General features: G+C 39.1%; 2 protein-coding genes across 3 annotated transcripts; one reads left to right on the top strand and one right to left on the bottom strand.

Annotated features, from left to right (window-relative positions):
* Positions 1-870: 870 nt before the first annotated feature.
* On the bottom strand, positions 871-10,483 carry cct4 (chaperonin containing TCP1, subunit 4 (delta)). Its single transcript, XM_074629221.1, has 13 exons — positions 10,167-10,483; positions 8,190-8,242; positions 8,013-8,102; positions 7,756-7,864; positions 6,096-6,360; positions 5,704-5,836; positions 4,429-4,568; positions 4,220-4,316; positions 3,481-3,591; positions 3,201-3,331; positions 1,886-2,120; positions 1,188-1,301; positions 871-1,043 (listed from the first exon to the last, which is right to left on the bottom strand). Exons 1-13 carry the CDS (start codon positions 10,282-10,284, stop codon positions 1,029-1,031), a joined length of 1,611 nt encoding a protein of 536 aa, XP_074485322.1. The 5' UTR covers positions 10,285-10,483; the 3' UTR covers positions 871-1,028.
* A 1,645-nt stretch (positions 10,484-12,128) lies between these two features.
* On the top strand, positions 12,129-25,565 carry pus10 (pseudouridine synthase 10). Of its 2 annotated transcripts, none has more exons than XM_074629216.1 (18): positions 12,129-12,287; positions 15,232-15,366; positions 15,465-15,749; positions 15,831-15,917; positions 16,906-16,940; positions 17,035-17,149; positions 17,312-17,373; positions 17,622-17,667; positions 18,245-18,309; positions 18,470-18,555; positions 18,629-18,754; positions 18,837-18,893; positions 18,979-19,055; positions 20,469-20,524; positions 21,663-21,780; positions 22,023-22,165; positions 22,463-22,562; positions 22,805-25,565. In XM_074629216.1, the coding sequence occupies exons 2-18, from the start codon at positions 15,241-15,243 to the stop codon at positions 22,841-22,843; spliced, it is 1,623 nt and encodes a 540-aa protein (XP_074485317.1). In that variant the 5' UTR covers positions 12,129-12,287; positions 15,232-15,240; the 3' UTR covers positions 22,844-25,565. The 2 variants fall into 2 exon arrangements, with proteins under 2 accessions (XP_074485317.1, XP_074485319.1); XM_074629218.1 differs by having other exon boundaries at positions 12,163-12,248.
* The last annotated feature ends 613 nt before the right edge of the window (positions 25,566-26,178 follow it).

The following is a 26,178-nucleotide window of genomic DNA, read 5'->3' as shown; positions in this document are numbered from 1 at the left end:
TTTTAAATAGTTTATTTAGCTAAAGAAGTGGGAGAATTTTCTCAAACCACAAAGAAACATTCACTGGACAGGAAAGGGGATGAAAAACTTTAATCAGGAATGTAATTAAAGCTGTCTGACAAATAACTTAGTGGAGTAAAAAGTACTATATTTACCTCTGAGATATAGTGTAGTGTATTACACAATTCAAATTTATGGATTTAAAATCTGCAGAATATGTTCAGATCTGTATAACTTTAGAATTCAATAGCGCTAGACTGAGTTCAACTGCAGACCACTTCCAATAATAAAACTTCACAATTACATTTATTAAATTCAGATTTTCAGGCATATTTTTTCCGGCTTATATGGTTTGTGTATATTGTCTCATAGATTTTAATGCCAATATGGACTTCCTGGTTAATTGCTTTTTAGCACAAAAAATAAATAATTTTGCCATCATTTTCTTGTGTGTTATTAATTTTATTGTCAAGGGTTTACTACTCAGACAAGGATCTGTAACATCATGATCATACAGCCTTGTTGGAAAATTAATTGTTCAACAAGTAATGAGTACTAACTTGAGTGAATGGTCTAAAACCTGCCAGAATAAACATAAGGAATCTTTTTTTCCCGCTAAAAGCAAAGTTAATCCACGTGGAAAATGTCTGCTGAACCATTTTTTTCAGATTCACAGGGGCAAAACCCCCCCAAAAAACACCTCTTCCATACTAATGTTAAACTTTAAATTGAGCCATATAAAAACAGCATTAAGATTAAAAAATCCTATTACTTCTATTCTATTACCATATACTATTCATGACTCTCGAGAGGGCCACGGCCCAGAGGTTTTAACTCATTACGAGGCAAAAGAATCACACAGGCAACAGCTGGAGTGTCAACAAAAAAAAGAAGCCTTTATTTATTAAATTATGCAACGTAACAACTACAGCGGAAATCTGAACAGACTGACGTCGACAGAGTCCTCTGATCCCTCGCAGTACGAGCAGGCTTAGTGGACAGAACTCACTGGATAGACTCGCATCTCTTTATCGGGTGTTCACCTGTAACAAAACAGATTTTCACCTCAGACTTAACATGAAATACAATGAACTCACAATTCAGTAAAAACACAAATATAGACTCAGGGCAGTTGAAAATAAATTCACTTTAAACTATTTGATCCAGTCTGTGATGTTGAGTCTTACCACATCGTCGATCTTGAGGATGCTGCGGACAGTCTCTGTGGAAAGGGTCAGAGCACTGACGGAAACCAGTAAAGGCTGCACCACCAGTTCCTCCAGGATGTTGGAGATACCTCCCTGTACCACACACAGACAGACACAGTAAACCAGTCAGTCACATCAGTCTTTATACAGCAAAAACGTATAAATGACAAGAGGATGAACAGCCTTTTGGGAAGTGTGTGGTGGATGTCGGTTAATGCTGCAGCATCATCACGTAATTTAGCTTCGGAGATCTCAATGCAGTATTATTATTGCTTTATCACCAGTTAATGTGATATAAATACATCCAAGTATTATTTTCATTATTGATTAATCTGTCAGATTGTTTGGTCTGTGAAATGCCATTAAATACTGATTTAAATAGTGATAATTGCCATCACTGGTTCAAGAGCCCACGGGCAGTGTCTTCAAATTGCTTGTTTTGCGGAAATAACACTGAAACTCAAAGCTATAAAATTTACTATGATAGACAGAAAAAAGCAGCAAATCCCTTCACTAAAAAAACAAGAGAACTAGAGAAAATGTTATTGGATAAATAACTTAAACAACTGATTGACCAATTGTTCCCACACTAATGCACTATATAATCCTATGTTCTATCCTCACTACATTACTTCATAAACATCAACATGTAATGAAAGGGGAGAAAGACAGCAGACCTTGCGGACGTTTATGCCAGCCATCTTGTCTCCCTGAGCATGCCTGTTGCGCAGCTCAGTCACGGTGGAGATGGGGTTCAGGCCGGCGTTCTCAGCCAGCGTTGAGGGGATCACCTCAAGGGCGTCAGCGTACGCCCGCACGCAGTACGCCTCCATTCCGGCCAGAGTGCGAGAGTACTCTGCCAGACGCACGGCCAGCTCGATCTCTGGAGCGCCGCCACCAGCTATCAGAGCCCTGAGGAGAGGAGGAAGATGAAGAAAGGTTAATAGAAGACATCAATAATTATACAATATGTCAGACTGGAAAGTCAGTTAATTGCTAAAACCTGGGAACATGGCGACATCACTACAAAAAAAGTCCAATGAGTCAGCAGTCAGATGGTCAGACAGGTAGTAAAACACTTATTTGTGAGGTAAAACTGAGCACACCTGAAATTAACCTATCCCCCAATGCACAGGAAATCTGTGCGTGTGCTCGGCTTTGTTAAGTTCAGCAGGTCAAAGTTGAAACGGGAAGTCGGTCTATAAACAGTGTTGGATGTTTACAACGGACAGTTTGGGTAATAATTTTACTGCTAAGCTGCCTTCACATGATAAGAAATTTGCTCTTCACTCACTGCACTGAGCGCAACGCTTAGTGGCAATTTCAAGCGGTGCGCCACCCTAAGGGTGGCGGTTCCGCCTAGTCGGACAGCACCGCTATCCACATAGGAAAACAATGGCACATCCAGCGCAGAGCGATTTTACCGCTGATCATGTGTGGGCGGCTTTAGTCTTCATTTTTCTCTTCCAAATAAGTTTGACTAACGTGGAGGTTTGCTTGTTGTTTCTTGACCCGTCAGACATTTTATAAAGGTCACCGTGTTACCGTATCTTAGAACTTAACTTTAATAATGATATGACTGAAAGAAACGGGACTTATCCTTTAAGAAGTTGACAGATACCTTTCCCAGAATATTTGTGAATTCTCTTGTACATTTAATTTTATGAAAAACAATTGAATTCATTTCCCAGTATTCCTGGAATATGTTAAATAATGTATGAATGCTCCCCGGCCAAGATGCTGAGGCAACCAGGAGTCAATTAATGGGGAGCTTTCCATAGTACTGTTCCTCCGTTTCTTACGCTCCTGCAGGATGAACCAATGCAAGAGCGCCTTTGTAAGAGGGAATCCCTGCCTGCACTCTCAACGTCCAAAATATGTGTTTGGATTTTATCTCTACCAGAATCAGGAAGGAGCATTGTGTTTTGTCCTCTCAGCTTAAGTGATCCCTTTTCCATCATGTTTGTAAAATAAAAAAAAGAAATGACCGACCTCTTCTTGACTAGGCAGCGGATGACACACAGCGCATCATGGATGGAGCGCTCTGCCTCCTCGATCACCAGCTTGTTGGAGCCCCGAACCACGATGCTCACCGTCTTCCCGGGGCTGGCACAGCCGGTGATCTGCAACGGAGCAACACCAAATGTTTACTAGAGGCATTAACGCCACAGTGTCTGGACATGTATGTGAAGTACGATGTGTCATTCATCTGAAAACTGCTCTAATATCAATCCTGAATCATCTCAGTACAAAGACTCAGACCGGTGTTTACCTTGACCAGCTTGCCGGAGCCATCCAGGTTGACCTCCTCTGCCAGCTCTGCTGTTCCGAGCATCTCTGGAAGGAAGTGGTCGATGTGGGCGATGGGCTTGGTGCCAAGAGTCTGGACGGGAGGGGAGACTTTGTTTTACTTTACTGTCAAACAATGGGTATATTTGCAAAGATATAACAGTATATGGATGAAAAATGTCCTGGCCGCATGTCATTGTTACAGGTTGGAGTCAAACAGTACAAAAATATAATGGGGACACTGACAACAAAAAGTTAAAGGTCATTGAAACTAGGGATGAGTCATGATTTTCAAAAAATATATTTCCCTTGTTTTTACCAGCTAGAGAGGTCCAATAGTTCCCAGTGAATATTGAATAGTATTTTTTCTTGAAATGCCCATCCCTAATCTAAACCCAAATATTTACTCGTTGTCTAAATAGTTTTTTTTAATAAATTTACAATCAAATAACTGCAGAAACATTCGGCAGAGTACACTATGAAGTTCCTTAATGAAGTGGGATAACTTGGAAGCAATTCTTATTTTATCAAAACCAAACAGGCACTCAGGTTTTCCGGCACTGAGGTAGGAGCCAAACTAATGTGACAACATTAGTGTAAAAAAGACTACTATTAATACCAAGATAAAAAGAAACCGATCAGTGCTTCAGAGAGTGATGGAAGGGTCTTAACATCTATAATAACTGAAACAGTGCAGCTGCAAATATTTTGACGAGGCTCACCTTGCAGATGAACTCAATGTCCTCTCTCTCGATCTCCTTCACCACCATGATCTTCATTTTGTTGAGGAAGTGCAGGGCGAGGTCACTCAGAGCGTCTCTGTCACAGGAGACATTGTTGTTAGTATGAAGCATGTTTACTGTCCATATCTATCTAGTCTGATAAGACATGGATACCAGTATCTGTTCTCGTGTTAGCCGTGTTTGAGTACCTGAGGATGGACTTCTGGATGAGCAGCACGTTGCAGCCGGCCTTCTTGATCAGTTTCACCATGTTGAGGATGTAAGCGCGCTCCTCCCGCAGCACGCGGTCCATCTGGGCGTAGTCCGACACCACGATCTGGTTGTCCATCTGCATGCCAAAAAACACACAGCAGGTCAAGAGAGAAAAGGACCACGACAGGAATTTGTCATCTCTGAGAAGAGGAGTTTTAAAAATTGTGAATGCTTCTCCAATTAAAGCTTATAACACATTATATTCTTGAGATACCTTTGATCACTGGGAACATAACACATGACATCTTGTGTAAATAAATCCAGAACATCAAAGAGTGTTGAGAAGTAGAGTTGTTCCGATACCAGTATCGGAAATGCGTCCGATACTGCCCAAAATTCAGGATTTGGAAACGGCGAGTACGCCAGTCTTTGCACTGATCCGATACCATAATTTATTAACCCAGAAAAAAGCTCTGGTAATAAAAATGACACTGGTATTGGATCAGTACACGGTATCGGCCGATAACGCAAGTTCAGGTATCGGAATCGGGAAGGAAAAAATGGTATCGAACATCTCTATTTAGAAGTGTGCCGAGAGCTATTTATTCTGCAAAGATTAAATTATAGGACAGGAGGATAATTCAGTATCATTCACTAATCTTTCAGTAGAGCATATTGTGATGATGTGATCCAGGGCTGCAACTAATGATTATTTTCATTGTCGATTAATCAGTCGACTATTTTCTCGATTAATTGATTAGTTGTTTGGTCTATAAAATGTCAGAAATTTGTGAAAAATGTTGATAAGTGTTTCCCAAAGCCCAAGAGGACATCCTCAAATGTCTTGTTTTGTCCACAACTCAAAAGATATTCAGTTTACTGTCATAGAGAAGTAAAGAAACCAGATAATATTTACATTTAAGAAGCTGGAATCAGAGAACTTTGACTTTTATTCTTAAAAAATTACTCAAACTGATTAATTGATTGCCAAAATAGTTGGTGATTAATAATTGACAACTAATCGATTAATCGTTGCAGCTCTAATGTGATCGTGTTGTGTGATTGTTTGTCTTATTTTTTTGTTTTGTACGTGTGAAGAGTTTTGTATACCAGTGGAAGTCATTGCATTGTTCTTGGTCTCTTTTGTACAAAAAGATAAAGCCTACACCTAAGACACATTTCCCTCAATGTAGTCCAACATAAAGTACCATTAAAAGCAGACAGAGAAGCTGTCATCGTTCCTCTGAGCTGATATTTATCAGGTGACTCACGTCAGTTTTGGGAGGGGACAGGCAGAACTGGATGAGGCCAATCTTGGCCTTCTCCACACGGGACACGCTGCTGTTGGCCAACCTCTGGGTCAGAACCAGGCCGTCCACCATCTCACAGTCATCAATGGTCCCTCTAAAAACACAACACGAAAGACACAAGGAGGGGAAATACAGATCAATACTTTGCAGGAGTGGATCTAAAATCTATCTGAAATTTCATGAAATATAAAAGGACTATAAAAAGTCTCAAATGTCCTCTATCATTCATATAAGATTACAATTTAAAAACAACCATAAAATATTAAAATGCATCAAATACAGGTGCAGAATCAAAACAAACTTTGAAAATGATTTGTGATATGGACCAGCTGTTTTCCAGCGCTCACACTCACCCGAGCTTCTTGATGATTTTGATGTCCGTCAGGTCGACGCCGGTGGCGGTGGCTGGGTCGATGACTCTCATGACGGCGTCCACGCTCATGGGCGCCAGCAGGCTGGAGTACTGCGACACCACCTTGGAGCACAGCGATGTGGTGGCGCTGTTGAGCAGCGTCTCGCGGTCGCTCAGCAGCACCGGTCGGCTCATGCCCGTCAGCACCTCCACGCCTTTCTCCACCGCCTTCTGGAATGACTCAGAGATGGTGGTGGGGTGGATACCTGATCAATGGGACAACGTATAAACATTAGTACTGAAACAATTCAAAAACAGAGAAGTCCATCTGCAGAAAATTAATCAACAAAAATTAGATTTTTTTCGCTTGATTGTACGAGTCATTTACCAAGTAAAGACGCCAAATATTCTCCAGTTTCTGCTACAAATTAGGGGGATTTGCTGACTTTTTAAGTTTTATACAATTTTAAATTAAACATCTTTGAACTTTGGACTGCTGGTCGAACAACACAAGCAATACTGAATATGTCAATTGTGATTGCCGTTTTTCAGCTTTCTGACATTTTATAGAAAAAAATATGAATTAGCCGCAGGATGAGGCAAAACTCTTCAATTGTGCCCAAAGACTATATTATGATTAGGAAAAATGCCACAACATTTGTTCTGATTGGTCAAAAGTCTTGGAATTTGGTAAAGACATACTCAGGGCAAGTATCTAACAGCACAACTTTGACATTTTTAGATCACATGAAAAATCATACTTTTATTAATAGTCTGGATTTTTGACAAATGAGGCAAAACGCTAACATTGTGTTTACTAAATGTTTTCCATGTGAAATATTTTTTACACTGCAGATGTGTGCATATCTTTGATATTCAACTTGTTATGAGTTCACAGATACCAAAGACTTGATTGTGGTCCTTGTAGTTTCTGAGATACAGCCATTTTCTTATCATACTATATCTAGTATTTGGGCACTACTTTTTTCCCCCTAAATTATAATGGAGTGTATTGCAAAAACAGTAGACCCATCATGTGCCCAAATACTAGACACAGTATGATAAGAAAAATTCACTTTTATTTTTTGACCAATTTTGAAAATATCTTCACATTTGTGCTTAAGAAAGCCCAGAGAACACTTCCAAATTAAATTAAAAAGTGTCAGTTGCGGGAACAAATGGTTTAATGACTGTCTGGTCATTGATGCAAACAACAAGCACGTTTTTCCTCTCATGTCCCCACTGGGCACAACCCATTGAACGGTTTGCCTCGACTTTTCCCACTTTAAAAACTCAAGAGGGGTTTTATTTTATTTCAGACATGGAGATGTGCTGCTCTAATTAATTACTGCAAAGTAAGTAAAATGGGCCCTTAACTGAATTTGAACTGAACTTGAAAAATCTACTCTTGACCGCCTACATTTGCATCTTCTTATTTTTAATATGCCAACCTTTCCACTCTTTTCCACCTCCAGTGTTTCCACTTTTTAACATGTGATAAAAACAGATGGATACTCCCAAAAACAGAATTCATTCTTCTGAAATTTGCTCATTAAAACTGCCAGACCTTCAACATTTCCCCCACTAATCCTCCATGGCAAAGCACAATTGCTGAGATAAGCATGTACAATGGCATTAATACATTTGTCTGCAGCTCTTACCTCTCTGCAGCAGCTTGGAGCAGGCGTCCAGCAGCGCTCCAGCAATCACCACCACAGAGGTGGTGCCGTCTCCAGCCTCAATGTCCTGGGCTTTGGATAGTTCGACCAGCTGAAACACACAGACAAACCTATTTCAATCCAGGCTTTTAAAACAACTAAAATTAGTTCATGTTAAAATCCCAATGAGGTTCATTGCAAATTATCTAGGGATCAAGTAAATGAAACACCAGAAGACAGCATCATCTGATGGAACGTACCATTTTGGCTGCAGGGTGTAGCACCTGCATCTGTTTCAGGATGGTGGCGCCATCGTTGGTAATGGTCACGTCACCTTTCTCATCCTGGATCTGAAACAAACAGCACCTGCTTTAGAAACACGTGTATGACACAGGAGCTAGGTGAAGTTAGCCTGAAACCAAAATGTGTTTACTGACCATCTTGTCCATGCCTTTAGGCCCCAGGCTTGTTCTGATGGCATCTGCAACAGCTGTAAAACAAGCAGATGATAAGTCAGTACAGTGACAAATTTCAAGCATGAGGAACCAAAAACCACAATATCCATTAATGTTTTTTGAGGGTGCTACAACTAATAAAGCAGACACAAAATAACACATCTTTTAATATTAAGGTTGGTCTTGTTCTTCATAGTACACACAGCAAATGTTGCATGTTTATGTTTCAGGATAGTAAAATGAACAAAGCACATAAATAATTCACGAGCAAGACCAACCCAAGTCACAGCAAAAACGAAAATCAAGCTGTCAAAATCAATTTTCAACATTTCCCATTAAAAGCAAAGTGATGCACCTTCGCTACACAAACCCAAACATTTTTATACCCTTTACAACCCTATTGGCTTGACGTCTAATATTGACCACCTGGAGATCAACGATACCTCCCTCTCATGCCCTCTGGATAAGTGATATCCTACATTTTATCAGATTGGAAAAGACTTGGCTTTTGGCTTGGTGGTTTATGCAATCAATTGGATGACATTTGGGGTCCTTTTTCTGATATATATAGAGTTGAATTCCCTCATAGTGAGCTTAGTATTTGAAAGGGTGATGGTTGAGTATCTATTGTGGTGTGTTAGTGTTTTACTTTTCCTGCTTGTGTCTGTGTTGTTATAAAATGTTAATCTGCAACAACTTAACCTGTGACACATTGTTCTAATTGTATGTACATATGTGCCCAAATCACTGCATGATTATTGTATAGTTAAAATGTCCAATAAACAAAGTAAAAACAACAACAAAGTGATGAACTGCAGGCTACTTTCATAAGCTTTTAATTGAGATACATATTTTTAGTTCTCCATCCTTTGCATCTTAGCTTCTGGCCATATATAGTATGCATCACTTTGGGTCACTGAGCTAGCTAAAGCTGAGATTGTGTTGAGTCATGGGGAGCATCTTGCAGAGAGAGAACATCACACCAGACTCTTCCTATAAAGAGTCTGGTGTGATTTTCTCTGGTGCAAGACATACGAATGTCTTGAATCAAATGTTGTTGCATGCTGCCTACTACTCACTGATAGAAGCTTTTTTTATACGGAAGCACCCCAATGAAATTATGAAATTTCAGTACAATAAGTAATTTCTAGTGCATGTCATATATGCCGAATAGAAAAGGGGACTTTGAATTAATAAATACCTCTTTAGTTTTGTAGCTACCATGGTGTATCCCTTTATCACGGAGTAAAGCTGTTAAATACGCACTTTTGTTAATGAGATTTGGCACCAGGCAGAAGAAGCCAATGACTGAATAACGGTGCCCCGCCCACAGCTATGAGTCTGGACTGAGTTGTGACGTTTTGTTGCGGATATTAGCCGTTTCAAATACCATAATAAATACGTTTTTAGTTGAGATACACATTTTTAGTCCTCCATCCTTTGCATCTTAGCTTCTGGCCATATATAGTATGCATCACTTTGGGTCACTGAGCTAGCTAAAGCTGAGATTGTGTTGAGTCATGATGAGCATCTTGCAGAGAGAGAGAACATCACACCAGACTCTTTGTATGTCTTCCATCAAAGATGCTGTCTCGTGCTGCCTGCTACTCACTGACAGAAGCTCTTTTTTTAAGGAAGCACCACAATGAAATTATGAAATTTCAGTACAGTAACTCATTTCTGGTGCATGTCATATATGCCGAATAGAAAAGGGGACTTTGATTTAATAACTACATCTTTAGTTTTGTAGTTATCATGGTGTATCCCGTTATCACGAAGTAAAGCTGTTAAATTAGCTCTTTTTCTAATGAGGTCTGGCTCCAGACAGAAGAAGCTAATGACCATGAATAACGGTGCCCCGCCCCGCCCGGCACACTGCTATCATCCTGGACTGAGTTGTGCCGTTTAGTTGCGGGTATATTAAACCGTTTCCAACGCCTTGTGAACAGTTTATCGTACCTTTAGCAGCAGAGATGTTGCTGAAGCGGATCTGGGCCGGCTTGTCGCGGTCCACGTACATCCCTCCTTTGTGTCGCCCCATGTTTGAGAGTCTTGGTGCCGCCATTATCTCTGGCATCTACACTTGATAATCGATGGAGAATGTTAAGGGAAGTCTTCTGAACGGGCCTGATGCGGTTCCGGGGCTGAAACACCGCAGTTCGGTGTCGGATGGACTCAGATGAAAAGTGTCTCCACCCGGTAACCAACAGAACCTTCTAGAGAGAGCCGGTTGCTGAGGAGAGAGGAAGTACCCGGATGTCAAACTGCCGGGATATGACGTATCCAGACAGTACGCGTCGATCACCGATGCGACTAAATTCATTCATTTTTTTAAACATCTTTTTTTCAATATTATATATTTTTTTTGTTCATTTTGAAACAACAGAACAAACAGTCACAAACGTCCCCAATAATAACATTCTCGGTACAAAGAAACTTAACAAGCCTAATATTAATAAAAAAATAAGCCAGTATAGATACAGAAAAAAACATAATATATACAAAAATAGATATATAAGTAAAAATAATATACACAAGTAAAAGAAATAAAATTTAAAACAATAAAATAAAATAAAATCTATTTATATATACATATATATATATACTGTATACATATATACCTGCATACACATATACGCACACAAAAACACATATACATAAAATCAATTAAAAAATAATCAGTGTACAATTCAGTCATTATCCTATTCTATCTCCCTATCCACAATAATCCTGCTCCAGCAATGATGCTCCTGTGCAAAATGCTGCCTTCCACTGAGTAATTGTCTGAAATATATTAATTATTTATTTTTTTAAATATTTTTGAGAGGTACAAATTCTTTTGATGGTCATGGAGCATATACAGTATACTGTATATTTGTATTGTGGGGGTATCGTTCCTATGCAGAGGGTAGTTTAGTTTATTTATTGACTACACTGAGGGCATTTTATATTTTAATAATTGATGTATTTATTGTGTTGAGTTGAATGTGCTACTTATTTTGTACTGTCATTACCTTGTGCCTTTTCTACCTTTTTTCTTTTCTTAAAGGGACTGTTTGTAACAGCGCACGCGTTCTCGCTCAGCTCGCTCCACCTCTAGACGTGAACGCGCGCTCCCTACACACTGCAGAAGAGTTAGTTTAGCTCTGAGAATATCTAGTGAATGTACAGTGGACGTTTGTGCAGAAATAAATACTGCAGCTCCTCCAGACCAACAGAGGTTTCCCGTGTCTTGTGAAGGGACGGGGCTCTCCAGCGAGAAATGTTGTCATCTCGTTACCGACCGGGTGCCGGTGTCTCCCTGTTCTGTCCGGCTGCGGGCGGAGGGAGATGAGTTTCTCGCTGCGGAGCCCCGCTGCCTCAGCCTGCGCTAAGGCAGGAGAAGCAAACACAGTATCAGCAGTGATTCATGGAGAGACCTTCGTCTGGTCAGCTAACATTTCTGCCAAGCAGCTGAAATATAGAGTGATATTGTGGTTTTAGCTGACGTGTGTCGCCTCACTGTGTTGAGCGATGCTCGTTCATGTCTATGTAGAGCGAGCACAAGCGCGAGCCCGACGCTGACTTTCGTTGATTTCACGGCCACAGGGGTCGCTGTTAAGAAGCATTTCTGAAAGTTACAAATAGCCCCTTTAAAGCTGACTCGGTGTAAACTGCTCAGAATTCCAATGTACTTATATTAGGTGCAAATGGCAAATAAAACTCTTGAATCTTGAATCTTGAATATAACCCATTAAAATAAATCAGTGTACAGTTCAGTCATCATCCTATTCTATCTCCCTATTCACAAGCATCCTGCACCCTTTAAACATTTAAAACATGTAACTGTTTGTACAGATTATACATTATAATGTGCTAAATGATCAAAGACTGATTAGTTGTATTCCTCTGCCTTGTTCCTAAAGCTGAAAGTTTCTCATTAAGTTAAAGAAAAGCTGATCTGGGGTTGATTAGCTTTGTCTGTTGTAGCTGAACTAGCATGGAGGAAGCATGTTTAGATGGACTATGCTAACAAGTAACTGAACTACTGTCTTGTTTTAGGTACTTTATATCGTCGTGAAGTCACCTCTTCTGTGTCCGGTAGGTTTATGTGGAGTGTTAGGTTGTTTAGCAGCTGCTCACTCTGTTGTTTGTGTTCACATCCTGTCTTAAAAGCTCAGTGTTAGCTCAGTTAGCTTAGCAGAGTCTGGAGAGCAGACCAGCATGCTCTCTCTCTTGTTTTGAGCCTCTCAGACATGATGCTGATTATCTACATCATCATGTACCCAAACTACTGCTGGCAAGTCTGTAATCTGCTGCCACTAAAGCTTAATTGGGACCAGTCAGATCTCTGAGAGGAATACTCTATATATACTATAGATATATATTACTCTATATATACTATAGATATATACTACTCTATATATACTATAGATATATACTATAGATATATACTACTCTATATATACTATAGATATATACTACTCTATATATACTACTCTATATATACTATAGATATATACTACTCTATATATACTATAGATATATATTACTCTATATATACTATAGATATATACTACTCTATATATACTACTCTATATATACTATAGATATATACTACTCTATATATACTATAGATATATACTACTCTATATATACTATAGATATATACTACTCTATATATACTATAGATATATACTATTCTATATATACTATAGATATATACTATAGATATATACTACTCCATATATACTATAGATATATACTACTCTATATATACTATAGATATATACTACTCTATATATTCTGAATGGTCTTTTCATGCTTTTAATGTCTGCAGGACAGATAATAATGCACACGGTGCACTTTCATAGACTAAGCTACTGGAGTTACCCTGCACTATACTCATTTTTAACAGTCTCTTCTGCACTATATTCACTTTGTTAATAGTCGTGTATCACAGTTGTTACCCTGCCCTATATTCAGTCTTAACAGTTTTCTTCATCTCCTTGTATTTTTATATCTGGTATATGTTTTTGTACTTTGCACTACTAACTTTTTTACTGCCTTTTTACTAACATGTTTTGCACTATAGAACTGTGATGCTGGAAACTTGAATTTCCCTCGGGATTAATAAAGTTACTATCTATCTAGATAGTATCTATCTATCTATCTTTAGGTTGAAGAAAGTCCTCTTTACTAAAATGTTATTTTGTTTTGCAAATGAAGAACAAAACACTGTACTATGGTTCAACCACACTGACAACTGAAAGGGCAGAAAGAGACAAAGATCCCCCGAGCAACAGTTGAAGAAGAATAGAAATCACCAGTCATTGGTAAAAGAAACTAGAAGCTTAGCCTCAAAATGTGTGTAGATTTAAACAGGAACAAGATACAAGATACACGATTCACGATTCACGATTCAAGATTCAAGATCTTTATTGTCATTGTGTTATACAACGAAATTAGATTGTGACAATCCAATAGGGGCTAATGAAAAGATAATACAATAAAAAAGAGATAGTGCAATATAAATATAAAGGATAATACAATATAAAATATAAAAATACAATATATATATTGATGAGATGACAGTTTTGCCAGATTATTGCACAAAGTGTCCGTCAGATAATTATATAATTATTGCACAGAGTGATCAGCATGTTATTGCACATATCATAGGTTCCTGTCACTGTCAAGAGTACAATAATGCAGCCTAAAACAAGCTGGAATTAACAGGCAACGCGTTGCTTTAACAAAGCTCTTCTTCAAACTTCACAATAGAAACAAAGGGTTAGTCTACGGTTAGCAGCACTATTGGATCTGGATCAGGGAATATCAACTGAAGGCAGGGACAGATACATCATTTACTGGTAATGCACCATGATGAATATCACCACCACCTTTCATTGAAATTCAGTCATACCGTTGTGTAATCAAATTGATTTTTTTCCTAACTGATTTAACCTGTAAAATGTTAAAAAATAATGGCACTTGACCATCACATCAAGGACTTTTTCACGTTAACTCAATTTTATTTGTATAGCACCAAATCACAAATCACAAATTTGCCTCAGGTGGCTTTACAAACCGTACAGTATACGACACCCTCTGTCCTTTACAGTACGATCCTCTCATCAGATGAGGAAAAACGTAACTAAAAAAACCTTTTTAACAGGGAAAAAAAATGGAAGAAACCTCAGAAAGAGCAACAGAGGAGGGATCCCCTTTCCAGGACGGACAGACACGCAATAGGTGTCGTGTTTACAGAGTAACAACATAATGAAAATACAACACAGACAATCCATGTGACAAACATTGATAGATATATTGTGAATATACTGTATATGAGAAGGTGGATCCAGGAGGATGTCAAGCAGCTTCCAGGCGTCGCCAAACAGATGGAGCCTGAGCAACACGATCTCCTCCCACAGAGGGGGTCTCTGTCCTTTTGCAAACGATTATTTTCTAACACACTATGAAAATTTTTTAACGTTAATATGATCATTCGTATAGCTGGATGTATGTTTGATTCTGAAAGCATTATTTCCTGAGGCAAATTTGTGATATTGGGCTATAAATAAAATTGACTTGACTTGACTTCAAGTTCATCAAGTTCCAAGAACCTGAAATGATGTCTTAAGACTAGTTTACATGTCTGAAAACTTTTAATTTACAACAAAGATAATGAGAAAAGTTCTAAATCCTCACATTTGGGAAGGTTGAACAGGATTTTGTTTACTTGAAAAGTGGTTCATGACCGAAGAAAGTTAATTTGAGTACCTGTCCTGTGGCTAATGAAGCAACTGTTCATTGTGGCTGTAGCTCAGTGGCTTCTGCATTTCGTAGTGTCCTTGAGCAAGATACTGAACCCCAAGTTGCTCCCCAGGTGCTTTACAGCAGCCCACTGCTCCTACAATGCTTATGATGGGTTAAATGCAGAGGTCAAGTTTCATGTACAGTATGTACCTGTATGTACAGTATATGATGAATGTAATGAAGTAAGTTTGAAGTTTTTCCTAATGAACGACTCTGTCTCCTGCAGCCTGGAGTCATGCTGCCGCTGAAGGAGAAGGATAAACCCATCGTCCAGAAGCTGCTGTCGGCCGGCTGCTGCGCTCGCTGCGTCCTCAGGTTCTGCTGTGTGAGTGTCCAGGCTGCCTACAGAAAACCCCAACAGGTAAGACTCACCTTCTGTGTTCAATTATACATGTTTTAAAACTGCTGTTAATGCCAGTCACATACTGATCCATCATGTATCGTGTCATTCCTCTTCAGGATACACTCAAGGAACTTCAAGCTTTCATCAGCAACACAGAGAACAGCAAATCCCAAGAATCAGCAGCTGCACAGTCCACAGAAGAAAACAACAAATCCCACGATGCAGCAGTATCAGAAGCACCTGAAGACCCACCGAGTAAAAGAGCGAAACTGGATCCCAGCGGGGCCGGCGCTCCGTCAGAGGAAGACGCTGCAGTCAAACTGAAGGATGAAGAGTCGAGAGTGTGTGTGGTCTGTTTGGGGATCCTACAGGAACTCTGTGGCACGACTCATGCCGTAAAGGTGTGTGTGCTGTAAAATACTGTGGTGACAGATTGTGTCATTGGTGCAGATGAACTTGATGTTTTGTTTTTGTGTCCACAGATAGCGGAGACAGTGAAGGCAGGAAAGTACGAGTTTGACACCCTGATACTGTCTGTGTCTCTGCCTGCTCAGCTGTGTGTCCGCGAGGTCAGTCTCTCTCTCTGTGTGTGTGATGTCATTCATCCAGTGGTGGAAGAAGTACTCTATTCTTTACTTATCCTGCTTGGTATCAAAAGTAAAAGTACTCATTATGCTGAATGGCTCCTCTCAATGTGTTATATTTTTATAGAATTAGGGATGCACCAATACCGAATCACCGGATCACCGGATCACCGGATATCTGTCCGATACTGACTCAAATAGCTGGATCGGGTATCAGTGACAATGGGGCCGATCTAATCAATTAAATTCTATGTTTATATACTATATACATTATATACTGTAATTTTGATTCCATAGTTTTTACCATTTTTTTGCTGCATTAAAAAGGTTTACACTTGATTTATAATTGCTTTAATGTATTTTGAAGTTTTTTTTTTACCAAGTTGTTGGTGTACGATTTATTATTTTAATAATAAATAACAATCACATGTAAGAGTATTTTAATGTTATAGTTTGTCAATGTGGAGCCAGTTGTACTTTGTATACTACTGGGCAGATTAGTAGTACAGTACTGCATCATATCGGATGTTTTTTATGTAAAAAGTACAAATAACTATAAGTGTCAAATAAATGTAATGGTGTAAAAGTGAAAATAGCATGAAGATATCAAAATTGTACTTAAGTACAGTACTTGAGTAAATGTACTTAGTTATTTTCCACCACAGAATTTAGCAGGTAGTGTTGTAATAACCAGGGCTGCAACCATTAATTATTAAATTTTTTTATTAATCTGTTGATCATCTTTCCAATTAATGGATTAATCGTCTGGTCATTAAAATGCCAGTAAATTGTGAAAAATGGCAATCACGAGCTCCCAGAGTTCAATGTGACGTCTTCAAATAGTTTGTTTTGTTTGACCATCGATCCAAAAGACAAAGATATTCAGTTAACCAAGATGTGAAACTGAGGAAATCTGCAAATCCTCACATTTGTGTCCCTGTTGATGGGTGTGTTTTATTTCTTAATCCTGCAGCACTCCTGTTGGCTTCATGTGAAGAAGGAAATGAGGTAAATAACATTTTAAACATCACTGCATGTTCAGTCTATTGTCAGGTAGAATCACTCAATTAAAGTCACGATTAACTCCTGTTTACTCCCTCAGAGAGAAGAGTATGGCAGTCGACAAGGACGACCTCATCCAGGTGAAGGAGGCCTTCAAGTGGGTCATCCAGGGCCTTGTCGCCAAGGAGCTGGGGGGCGTTGCCGTGGTTACCCGGGTAGGCGAGAAAAATTCAGTCAAGATGATTTAAGGAATATGTTTTATACAACCGTTTACAAACTTGACTTTATGAATTAAGATTTTAAAAAACATTTAATTTCTCTTTTCTCACTCTGACGTGACAAATGATGTGGAGCTGACTTTCTGTTTTTTTTTTCAGAGTTTGTTCGAGGCCAGCGTGGGGTTCACTCACCAAGAGACGGACGCTGACTGCCACTTCCTGTGAGTCCTGATATCTCTGAAGATCTACAGAAAGCTGTTTCTAACTTTAGATTAATGTAAAAGCAGAATTGAAGTTATCGATCATCAACCTTTTAATAATAACCATGAGTACGCAGGTCAAAGGTCAGAACCACAGTTCATGTCATAGACATTTGTGTTTGCGTCAGGCGTGAAGTTTTCAAGGAGAGGATGAACGACAGGAGTTACCTCTAAGCTGTGAAACTGAATGTTTTCTGTCCTTCTCACAGAGCAACAACATGTGCTGACTGCTTCAGACCCACCAAGAACAAACAGGTGAGGAAGCAACACAGTGAAGGTGTTATAGAGTTGTTTGGTAACAGAGCTGGCCCTAGACACATAGGCATTATAGGCGAATGCTAGGGGTGCCATCCATCCATAGGGGTCCAAATGAGAGAAGAGAAAAAATTTAAAATGTATTGTTTGTTTACTATTTTGTACCCATACTATTTTAATGCTGTTATTTCGATATACAGTATTACCAAAAGAAATCACACGACAACATAACTACGTAGCCTATTAATAAGCTTTACTAACTCTACTAGCTTTCTTTGGACGATAGTAACGTTCACTAATTTAATAAATAGCTAGAGTACTCCAACCTTAAAGGACCAGTGTGTAACAATAGGGGGCAGAAATGGAATATAATATTAATAAGTATATTTTCCGCCATGTTGCACCGCCCTGTTTCTACAGTAGCCAAGAACGGACAAAAAATAATAATTAAAGGAATAGTTGGACATTTTGTGAAATAGACTTATTGGTTTTCTTATCGAGAGTTAGAGGCGACGGTTAGCTTAGCTATATTATAGGACTAATAAAAACATTGTGCATCTTTTTTCTCTTTGTGCAGTCGGTGTTCACCAGGATGGCCGTGGTCAAAGCTCTGGAAAAGATATCTGACACCATATTCCTAAAGTAAGCATCACCTTTACAGATGCAGCCACCTAGAATCTCCCCTCCCAGCCGACTTCCAGCCGATTGCCAGCCAGTTCCCAGCTTGTATATCTCAGTTCTCAATTTTTTTTTTTTCTAAAAAGTGCTGTTTGAAATGATTATTGTTGATTTTATTTTTCAGACATTACGCTTGTCCACCAGCGCAGCCGAACAGCAGTTGCAGCCCTCAGGACGTCCAGTGTCTCCACATGTCTGTCTTTATCGCAGGTATGGTTTGTTGTCTAAATTCAGAATCAAAAGTAGGTCTGTTGTCCGTCCTGATGATCTTATTGTTGTCCAGGGAGGTACAACAAGTTCTCCCGCAGTCTGCCTCAGACTCCCTGGGTGATCGATGGAGAGAGGAGGATGGAGTCGTCGGTGGAGGAGCTGATCGCAGAGCACGTCCTGTCGTCCTTCATAGCCGACGGTGAGTCCACACTCTGATGGCTGCAGCTGAAATACAGTGTTGGATGATGATGGTGATAATCTCCCTTTTTCTTTTGTTACAGGATTTAATTTCTCCTCGTCTGGCAGGGAGGATGTGGACGTCCGGACTCTTGGAAACGGTGAGACACATTTTTTTTTTTTTAAAGCTGCACCTGAAGTGTGAAGAATGTGTTTTTAATTTTTCTGTTTTGCTTTAACTGGCAGGTCGTCCGTTTGCGATGGAGCTGCTGAATCCTCACAGATCCAGATTGAGCAAAGTGGAGATGAAGCAGCTGCAGGAGGTTGTCTTCATCAACTCACTGCCAAACCATATCCTCATTCACCTCACAGACTTCATATAAAACAATTTGCGTTGATGCTCACTTAGGGAAAGTTAACACTTATTTCCTGAGCAAAACATCCCAACAACTACAGCCAGAGTCCGGTCATGTTTTTTTGTTTTACTTAGAGTCATAAAGATCTTGAGAAGGTAGATATCACAGTTTCATCCATCTATTTTATGCTGCTGATCTGGGGCCGGGTCGCGGTGGCAGCAGGCTAAGCAAGGTAGTCCAGACCAGGGTCATTATAGTAAACTAAAACTGAAACTAAAAAGAAAATAAGCAGTGAAAAATATTGTTGATAAAGAAAAACTATATCCTTAAAGAAAAACTAAACTCTAAATATATTTCCTGATTAAAAAAACTAATAAAAATGAACATAAATTCATTTCAGTTTTAGTTTTTTAGTTGCCAAAAAAAAGGGGACAGCATGAATTTACGTCAACTCCTGTGACATTGAACCACAGGAATTGAATGGACTTGACCTTCCAGGATATGCCGCTATGCAACAATTGCTTCACATCAGACACTAAAGTAGCGCCAAGATTAAACATTATGACCATTTCTACACAGTTCTTCAACCCTTATTTTGTATGTATATGTAGCTACATAAAACTGAAACTAAAATAAGCAAACACTCTCAAACTAACTAAAAATAAAATTAAACTGAAAAGTCTAAACTAAAATAAAATAAAAACAAATTGAAATTCAAAACTAATATTACCTTGGTCCAGACGTCCCACTCCCCAGCAGCTTTTTCCAGCTCCTCCTGGGGGATCCAGAGGCGTTCCCAAACCAGATGAGATACATAATCTCTCCAGCGTGTTCTGGGTCTACCCCGGGGTCTCTCTTACCAGTTTGACATGCTCAGAAAACCTCCTAAGGAAGGCGACCAGGAGACATCCTGATTAGATCCCAGAACCACCTCAACCGGCTCCTTTCGATGCGAGGTTGCATCGGCTTTACTCCAATGTCTGAGCTCCTTAAGGCATATCTTCAAAATACAGAGAGAGAAACAAAACATCAATAATCAACTCAACACAAAATGCTGAATATGTGGACAAGACCAGAATATTTGTGCTTGCTCCATCAGTGTTGATTTAGGTTATTCTTGTGCACAAGAGGAAGTCTAAAAGGATGACGATGAATTATAGGAACGGTTACAAAGCTCCCGAAAACACTATGATTGATCCTCCGGGAACCACGCATATCCTCTGCAGTTTTCATGGTAGTTTTTGAGATATTTCACTCTGGGTTGTTCTCTTTGTTAAAACTTCTCATTACACTGACAGAGCTACGCACATGATGCAGTGTTTATATCCTCACATGTTCTTTACGACCACTAACCTTAGTTTTGTTTTGTTTTGTTTTTAGACCATCAACAAGTCTTCAGACAAAATCAGGGTGAGAGACCTGCAGATTGTGTCCAGGTGAGAGAATATGAAACGTTAAAACTAGGGCTGTCAATCGATTAAAATATTTAATCGCATGATTGTCCATAGTTATCGAGATTAATTGCAAATTAATCGCACATTTTTAATTTGTTCAAAATGCTTCTTAAAGGGAGATTTGTCAAGTTAAACGATAAATCTTACTGATGAATAACTAACTGATATAAAACCAGAGCTGTAGAATCATTCAAAAAGATTCATAACACTTCAACAATTTAAGTAAACTATGGAACAAAATGTCCATTATGATCGACAAACACTGAGAGACTGGGGCTGAATTTAGCGTTCACTCTGATATTTTTTCATCTTCTAGCTAGGGCTGCCAATCGATTAAAATATTTAATCGCGATCATGTCCATAGGTAATCATGATCAATTACAATTAATCACACATTTTTATCTGTTAAAATGTATCTTAAAGGGAGATGTGTCAAGTATTTAATACTCTTATCAACATGGGAGTGGGCAAATATGCTGCTTTATACAAGTGTATGTATATATTTATTATTGGAAATCAATTAACAACACAAAATAATGAAAAATATTGTCCAGAAACCCTCACAGGTACTGCATTTAGCATACAAAATATGCTGAAATCATAACATAGCAAACTGCAGCCCAACAGGCAACAACAGCTGTCAGTGTGTCAGTGTGCTGACTTGACTATGACTTGCCCCAAACTGCATGTGATTATCATAAAGTGGGCATGTCTGTAAAAGGGAGACTCGTGGGTACCCATAGAACCCATTTACATTCACATATCTTGAGGTCAGAGGTCAAGGGGACCCCTTTGAAAATGGCCATGCCAGTTTTTCCTCACCAAAATTTAGCGCAAGTTTGGAGCGGTATTTATCTTCCTTCGTGACAAGCTAGTATGACATGGTTGGTACCAATGGATTCCTTAGGTTTTATAGTTTCATACGATACTAGTATCTTCACTATGGCTTTAAAACTGAGCCTGATACAACCTCCGAAATTTGCGTAAAAAAGCGCGTTATTGTCGCGTTATCTTTTGACAGCCCTAGATAAAAAATAACCAAACTAAACTGCACCTGCTTTTTTAAATATCTAACAATAAATGAATATAACAGACAGCTGACAGTTCTGTTAAACTTCAGGGAGGCTATGAGTCGCATGAAGGAGGGAGAGGAGGAGAAAACCAAGTCATACACGGCGCTCATCTGGACCCAGAAACCCATTAAGAGTGAAGACATCGCCTTCATCGATGACATCAAGGTCACTGCAACACGCACGCACGCACGCACGCACGCACGCACGCACGCACGCACGCACGCACGCACGCACGCACACACACACACACACACACACACACTCATATCAGTTTGTCTGTATAGCCAAGAGATATTTAAAGATATTTAAAAGATATTGAGTTTTGTGATTTGTGACTCCAGTTGTATGAAGGATGAAGATTAAAATCTAAAATAAACAGTCTGGCTGTTGCTGTGTATCCCGTCCAGGATCTAACGCTGGACCAGAAGACCCCTCTGAGGGTTTTGCACCGACGGGCGCTGGCCGTCCGTCAGCGAGTCGTCCACAGTATGAACACCCGCTTCCTGGACTCTCATCACTTCTACCTGGGGCTGAAAACACAGGCCGGGACGTATCCTCACATGTATTAGTGTTATTGATAAAAACTGAATAGTAGAATATTCTATAGTCAGTAGGCTCGTAGCAGAGAGAGTGCAGGTTCAGAATATGTTAGTCTAGTCTGCCTGACTCATTGATCCTTTATCTGACTCAGGATTGTTCCAGTTAGAATCTATAATCTATGGCCCCGACCATGGCTTTGAAATATCAGTAGTACAAGTACTACAGATAGTTTGAGCTACTTGTACATTACTTGAGTATTTCCATTGAACCCGTAATTCACAAAGTGCTCCTCAACGTCAGCCAACAGTTACATCAAAGAGTTCGTCCACGGAGACTTTGGTCGCACTAAACCCAACCTGTGTATCCTGCTGAAGAGCGATACGGACATCCTGGAGCTCGACGTGGAGGTGAGATGAAGCAATAACATCATAATCTGAGAATATCATCCATTCAGATGATAAACACATGAAAGAACTGCAGCAGAGTGTGTCTCTTTATATGTTAGAGGTATATACATCTGAATAAATCTTTATTATTATTATGTTCCTCCGTTCCTTAAACAGTTAAAAAACATTTAAATGTGCTCTTTGTTGATCCCTACCTGTCGATGTTGAATATCAGCCGTCTGTCTGTGCGTTTCCTCTCTCAGTCTGTGGACGTGGACTGGCCTCCGTCCATCCCAGAGTGAACGCTGCCTCGCCTCACTGCCGCCGGCCTCGTCCTGTTTCTGAGCAGTGAGACCGAACCGGTTCTGTCAGCTGCAGGTGTGGATCCTGTTTGGGAGCGCGACACCAAACCATGGACCCGGTTCAGAGCGTCTGAGACTGAAAACATGACGGTGTGGAGGAAACCTCCAGTCACACAGTCCTGCTGGCTGCTTTGTGAAGCCTGGTCTGTTAATGTTTTGGTCCTCTCTGATCAAAACTTAGGTGACTGTATCTTCATTTGTATCACAGAGAAAATGTCCAGTAACACTTTCTTGTGGTCTATTTCTGTTAGTTATATCTGTAACAAGTTATTCTATAGCCATGATAGCAGCCTTGTAAACCTGCATTACTCATTACATGCCAGATTTTATTTGAGTTTTGATCGTACGGCGTCGTCTCCAGTTTGTCCTGATGGAGGCACCAGAGGGAAGGTCATAAATCAAAGGGGTTTATTCTCTGTACGGTGGTCTTATTAGAATATCTCAGACTCAGCTGAGTTTAATTTCGCTTCATTTGAGATCAGCCAATTAGACTGTTAACCGGTGGTTATCAGCCTCATAGATGTGGGTCAGAAGGGCCCTGCTACACCCAATATTAGGTTTTATGATCTATTCACATGGACCAGTGGTTCCTGTTTTCCTTGAAGCCCCCCCGACGTCATCACCCTAAAAAAAAATACAAATCCTTGAACTGAATCTTCAGTTTGAATAAAGTTATTCAGTTTATTAAATGAGTTAGTCTTTTTTTCAAATTAAATCAACTTGTTAGTTTTGTCAACATAAATAAAGTGATGACGTTTTGACGGATTTGCTGTTTGCAGATACATAATACAATCTTTTTTTTTTGTAATGACTTAATTAATTTACTATAATAGCATTAGAGCTGAAATAGATTTCTTTGTTATTGTAGTTAAATAAATGTAATTTATTTTATTTGTTAGATTGCTGCTAGAACGCCCCGTTAAAACAGGTGCGTGCCTCCCTTTGTGTGTGTCAAGCGGGAGAGCAAATAGGTTTTTGACCGCAGTAAAAATGTTGTTTTTGAAAGGTTAAACAGCAACAAATATGGATTGAAGCTGAATATTTTGTTAGGTTTTGCTACTAAGTAGCAAAAGAACATATCCTTTTAAATAATTTCATATTTATTTTACTAACTTTAACAACCTCAGAGCAGACAAACCCTGGTGCACCAGGTTGGGAACCATTGAAATAGACGATCACTGAAAGAAGGTATAAAAGACCACGACGGCGACCTCTAGTGACCTTAGTAATTAGTAATTATGACAGGAGCAGAAGTGGAAGTCAGGTGCTGCAGTATAGACAGCGTGACACATGGTTTTCACCCTTTGTGTTCACAAGCATTTAGTTACGCTTTCACTTTTGAAACAGTTATTTTAAGCTACAACAATTTTTCCCCCTTAAAACTTGTGTTCAAAATGTAATGTTTCATTCAGTTTGACAAGGTGTTAGAACGTGTTTTAAGTTTGCTTTCACTTTTACAACGTAGTAGGTGAAGCAGGCCCCTACTGACCCACATCTATGAGGCTTACAGCGACTGATAACACCTATTTAATGGCATGATAAGTCGAATCGGGTCTCAGCTGAATCGCAACTGAATCACAGAGTATCGTTGCTTATGCACACCTTAGGGGGGAAATCTAAATATTTTTTTGAACTGTTGTCTCGCAGCAGATTACATCTTTAACGGTATTTTTGTCATCTCAGTGGCTTCTGATGTCTGAATTAGAATGATAAAATAGATATTTGGCGAAACCAACATTTTTCCACAACAACATATTTCTACAACCTACTTCAAGGTTCGACTAAAATATAAAAAAGTGGGGTCCGGGGACCCTCCAGGGGTTCTTGAGGGGGTCCCCAGATAAAAGGGGAATTATTTATTTTCACTTGACTTCAATCCTGAGTATTTTGGTTCTTACACGTTCTGCTATAAAACATCTAAAAGCAAAAATCCTATTAGATGGGGACCCTGGAACAAAATCTTATCAAATGGGGGTCTGTTGTATAATTTATGTCAGTTTAGGGGTCCTTGACATGAAAACGTTTGGGAACAACTGAATTAATCAACAAGAGAACAACTAACATGGTGGCTAGTTGTTCTCTTGTTATCTGATCTCGTTACATAAATCTAAATATCTGTACAGTGATCATTTCCTGATCTCACAGGTGTCTGCCCGATATTGTAAAATATTTGCCCAGGTTGAAGCATACGTTTCAATTAAATCTGATATTTCTACAACTTACTTCAAGTTAAAAAATAACGTTTTGATTTTTCACCTTCAATTTGCATAGGAATGAGTGCTGAGGTCACAATTGGTGTCAGTCAACAAGAGAACAACTAGCATGTTAACATTAGTGTTGTCAAAGTTACGTTATTGTTGCATGGTGGAAAACCATTCAGATCAATCTGTGCTGTTTTCTGTATTCACATGCAACAATAAAGCAACTGATAAAGCAGACTTGATGTTCACTTTTATCCACGGCAACTCAACCTCAAGTTTCGAGTGTCTGCAAATAATTTAATGAAAAAAAAAACCTGGAAAATATTAACATTACATTAGAAAATCTGATTCTCTGTGGTATTGAACCACAATACATTTTTCATACTAGAGCTGCAAACGATTAGTGGTCAACTATCAAATTAATTGCTAACTATTTTGATAATTAATCATTTTGAGTATTTTTTAAGAAAAAAAATGTCTCAGATCCCAGCTTCTTAAATGTGAATATTTTCTGGTTTCTTTACTCCTCTATGACAGTAAACTGAATATCTTTGAGTTGTGGACAAAACAAGACATTTGAGGACGTCGTCTTGGGCTTTGGGAAAAACTGATCGACATTTTTCACCATTTTCTGATATTTTATAGACCAAACAACTAATTGATTAATCAAGAAAATTTGAGACAAATTAATCGATAATGAAAATAATCGTTAGTTGCAGCCCTAATACATACAAGCCAAAATCTGTGTTTCAAAGTGTACCGAAAACTGTCAAATACTGGGGGACGTTGGCATTAAATCTGGACAGATTATTAATCTTTTTGATATTCTTTGGTCAAAGATTTCCTGATTTAAATTAAACTGTTGCCAGATACAGACTATTTTCTGTAGGCAAAGTTCCTATAAGGTTGATTGAGAAATTCTTTACTTCAATAAAAAACATGGTCAGCTTCCTCAAAGTAAGGTATTAAAAAAGTATCTTTTTGGTGTCTAAACTCAGGTATCATATTGACGCTAATCCCAGTGGTATGCTTTGGAAAGTGTTCAGATCATGCAGGTTGTTTAATGGTAAAAAC

The sequence above is a fragment of the Sebastes fasciatus genome, chromosome 3, assembly GCF_043250625.1.
Source record: "Sebastes fasciatus isolate fSebFas1 chromosome 3, fSebFas1.pri, whole genome shotgun sequence".
In the NCBI taxonomy this organism is placed as follows: Eukaryota; Metazoa; Chordata; class Actinopteri; order Perciformes; family Sebastidae; genus Sebastes; species Sebastes fasciatus.
The sequence above is the reverse complement of the archived record's forward strand: the minus strand, read 5'-3'. Positions and strand labels throughout refer to the sequence as shown.

Coding starts and splice junctions, on each gene's coding strand:
- cct4 (XM_074629221.1), bottom strand. CDS start 10,284: ATGCCAGAGATAATGGCGGCACCAAGACTCTCAAACATGGGGCGACAC. Junction 4,569..5,703: donor TGTCCCCTCCCAAAACTGAC/GTGAGTCACCTG, acceptor TTTGGCATGCAG/ATGGACAACCAGATCGTGGT. Junction 3,332..3,480: donor GCTCCGGCAAGCTGGTCAAG/GTAAACACCGGT, acceptor GCTCCGTTGCAG/ATCACCGGCTGTGCCAGCCC.
- pus10 (XM_074629216.1), top strand. CDS start 15,241: ATGCTGCCGCTGAAGGAGAAGGATAAACCCATCGTCCAGAAGCTGCTG. Junction 15,367..15,464: donor CCTACAGAAAACCCCAACAG/GTAAGACTCACC, acceptor ATTCCTCTTCAG/GATACACTCAAGGAACTTCA. Junction 15,750..15,830: donor GCACGACTCATGCCGTAAAG/GTGTGTGTGCTG, acceptor TTGTGTCCACAG/ATAGCGGAGACAGTGAAGGC.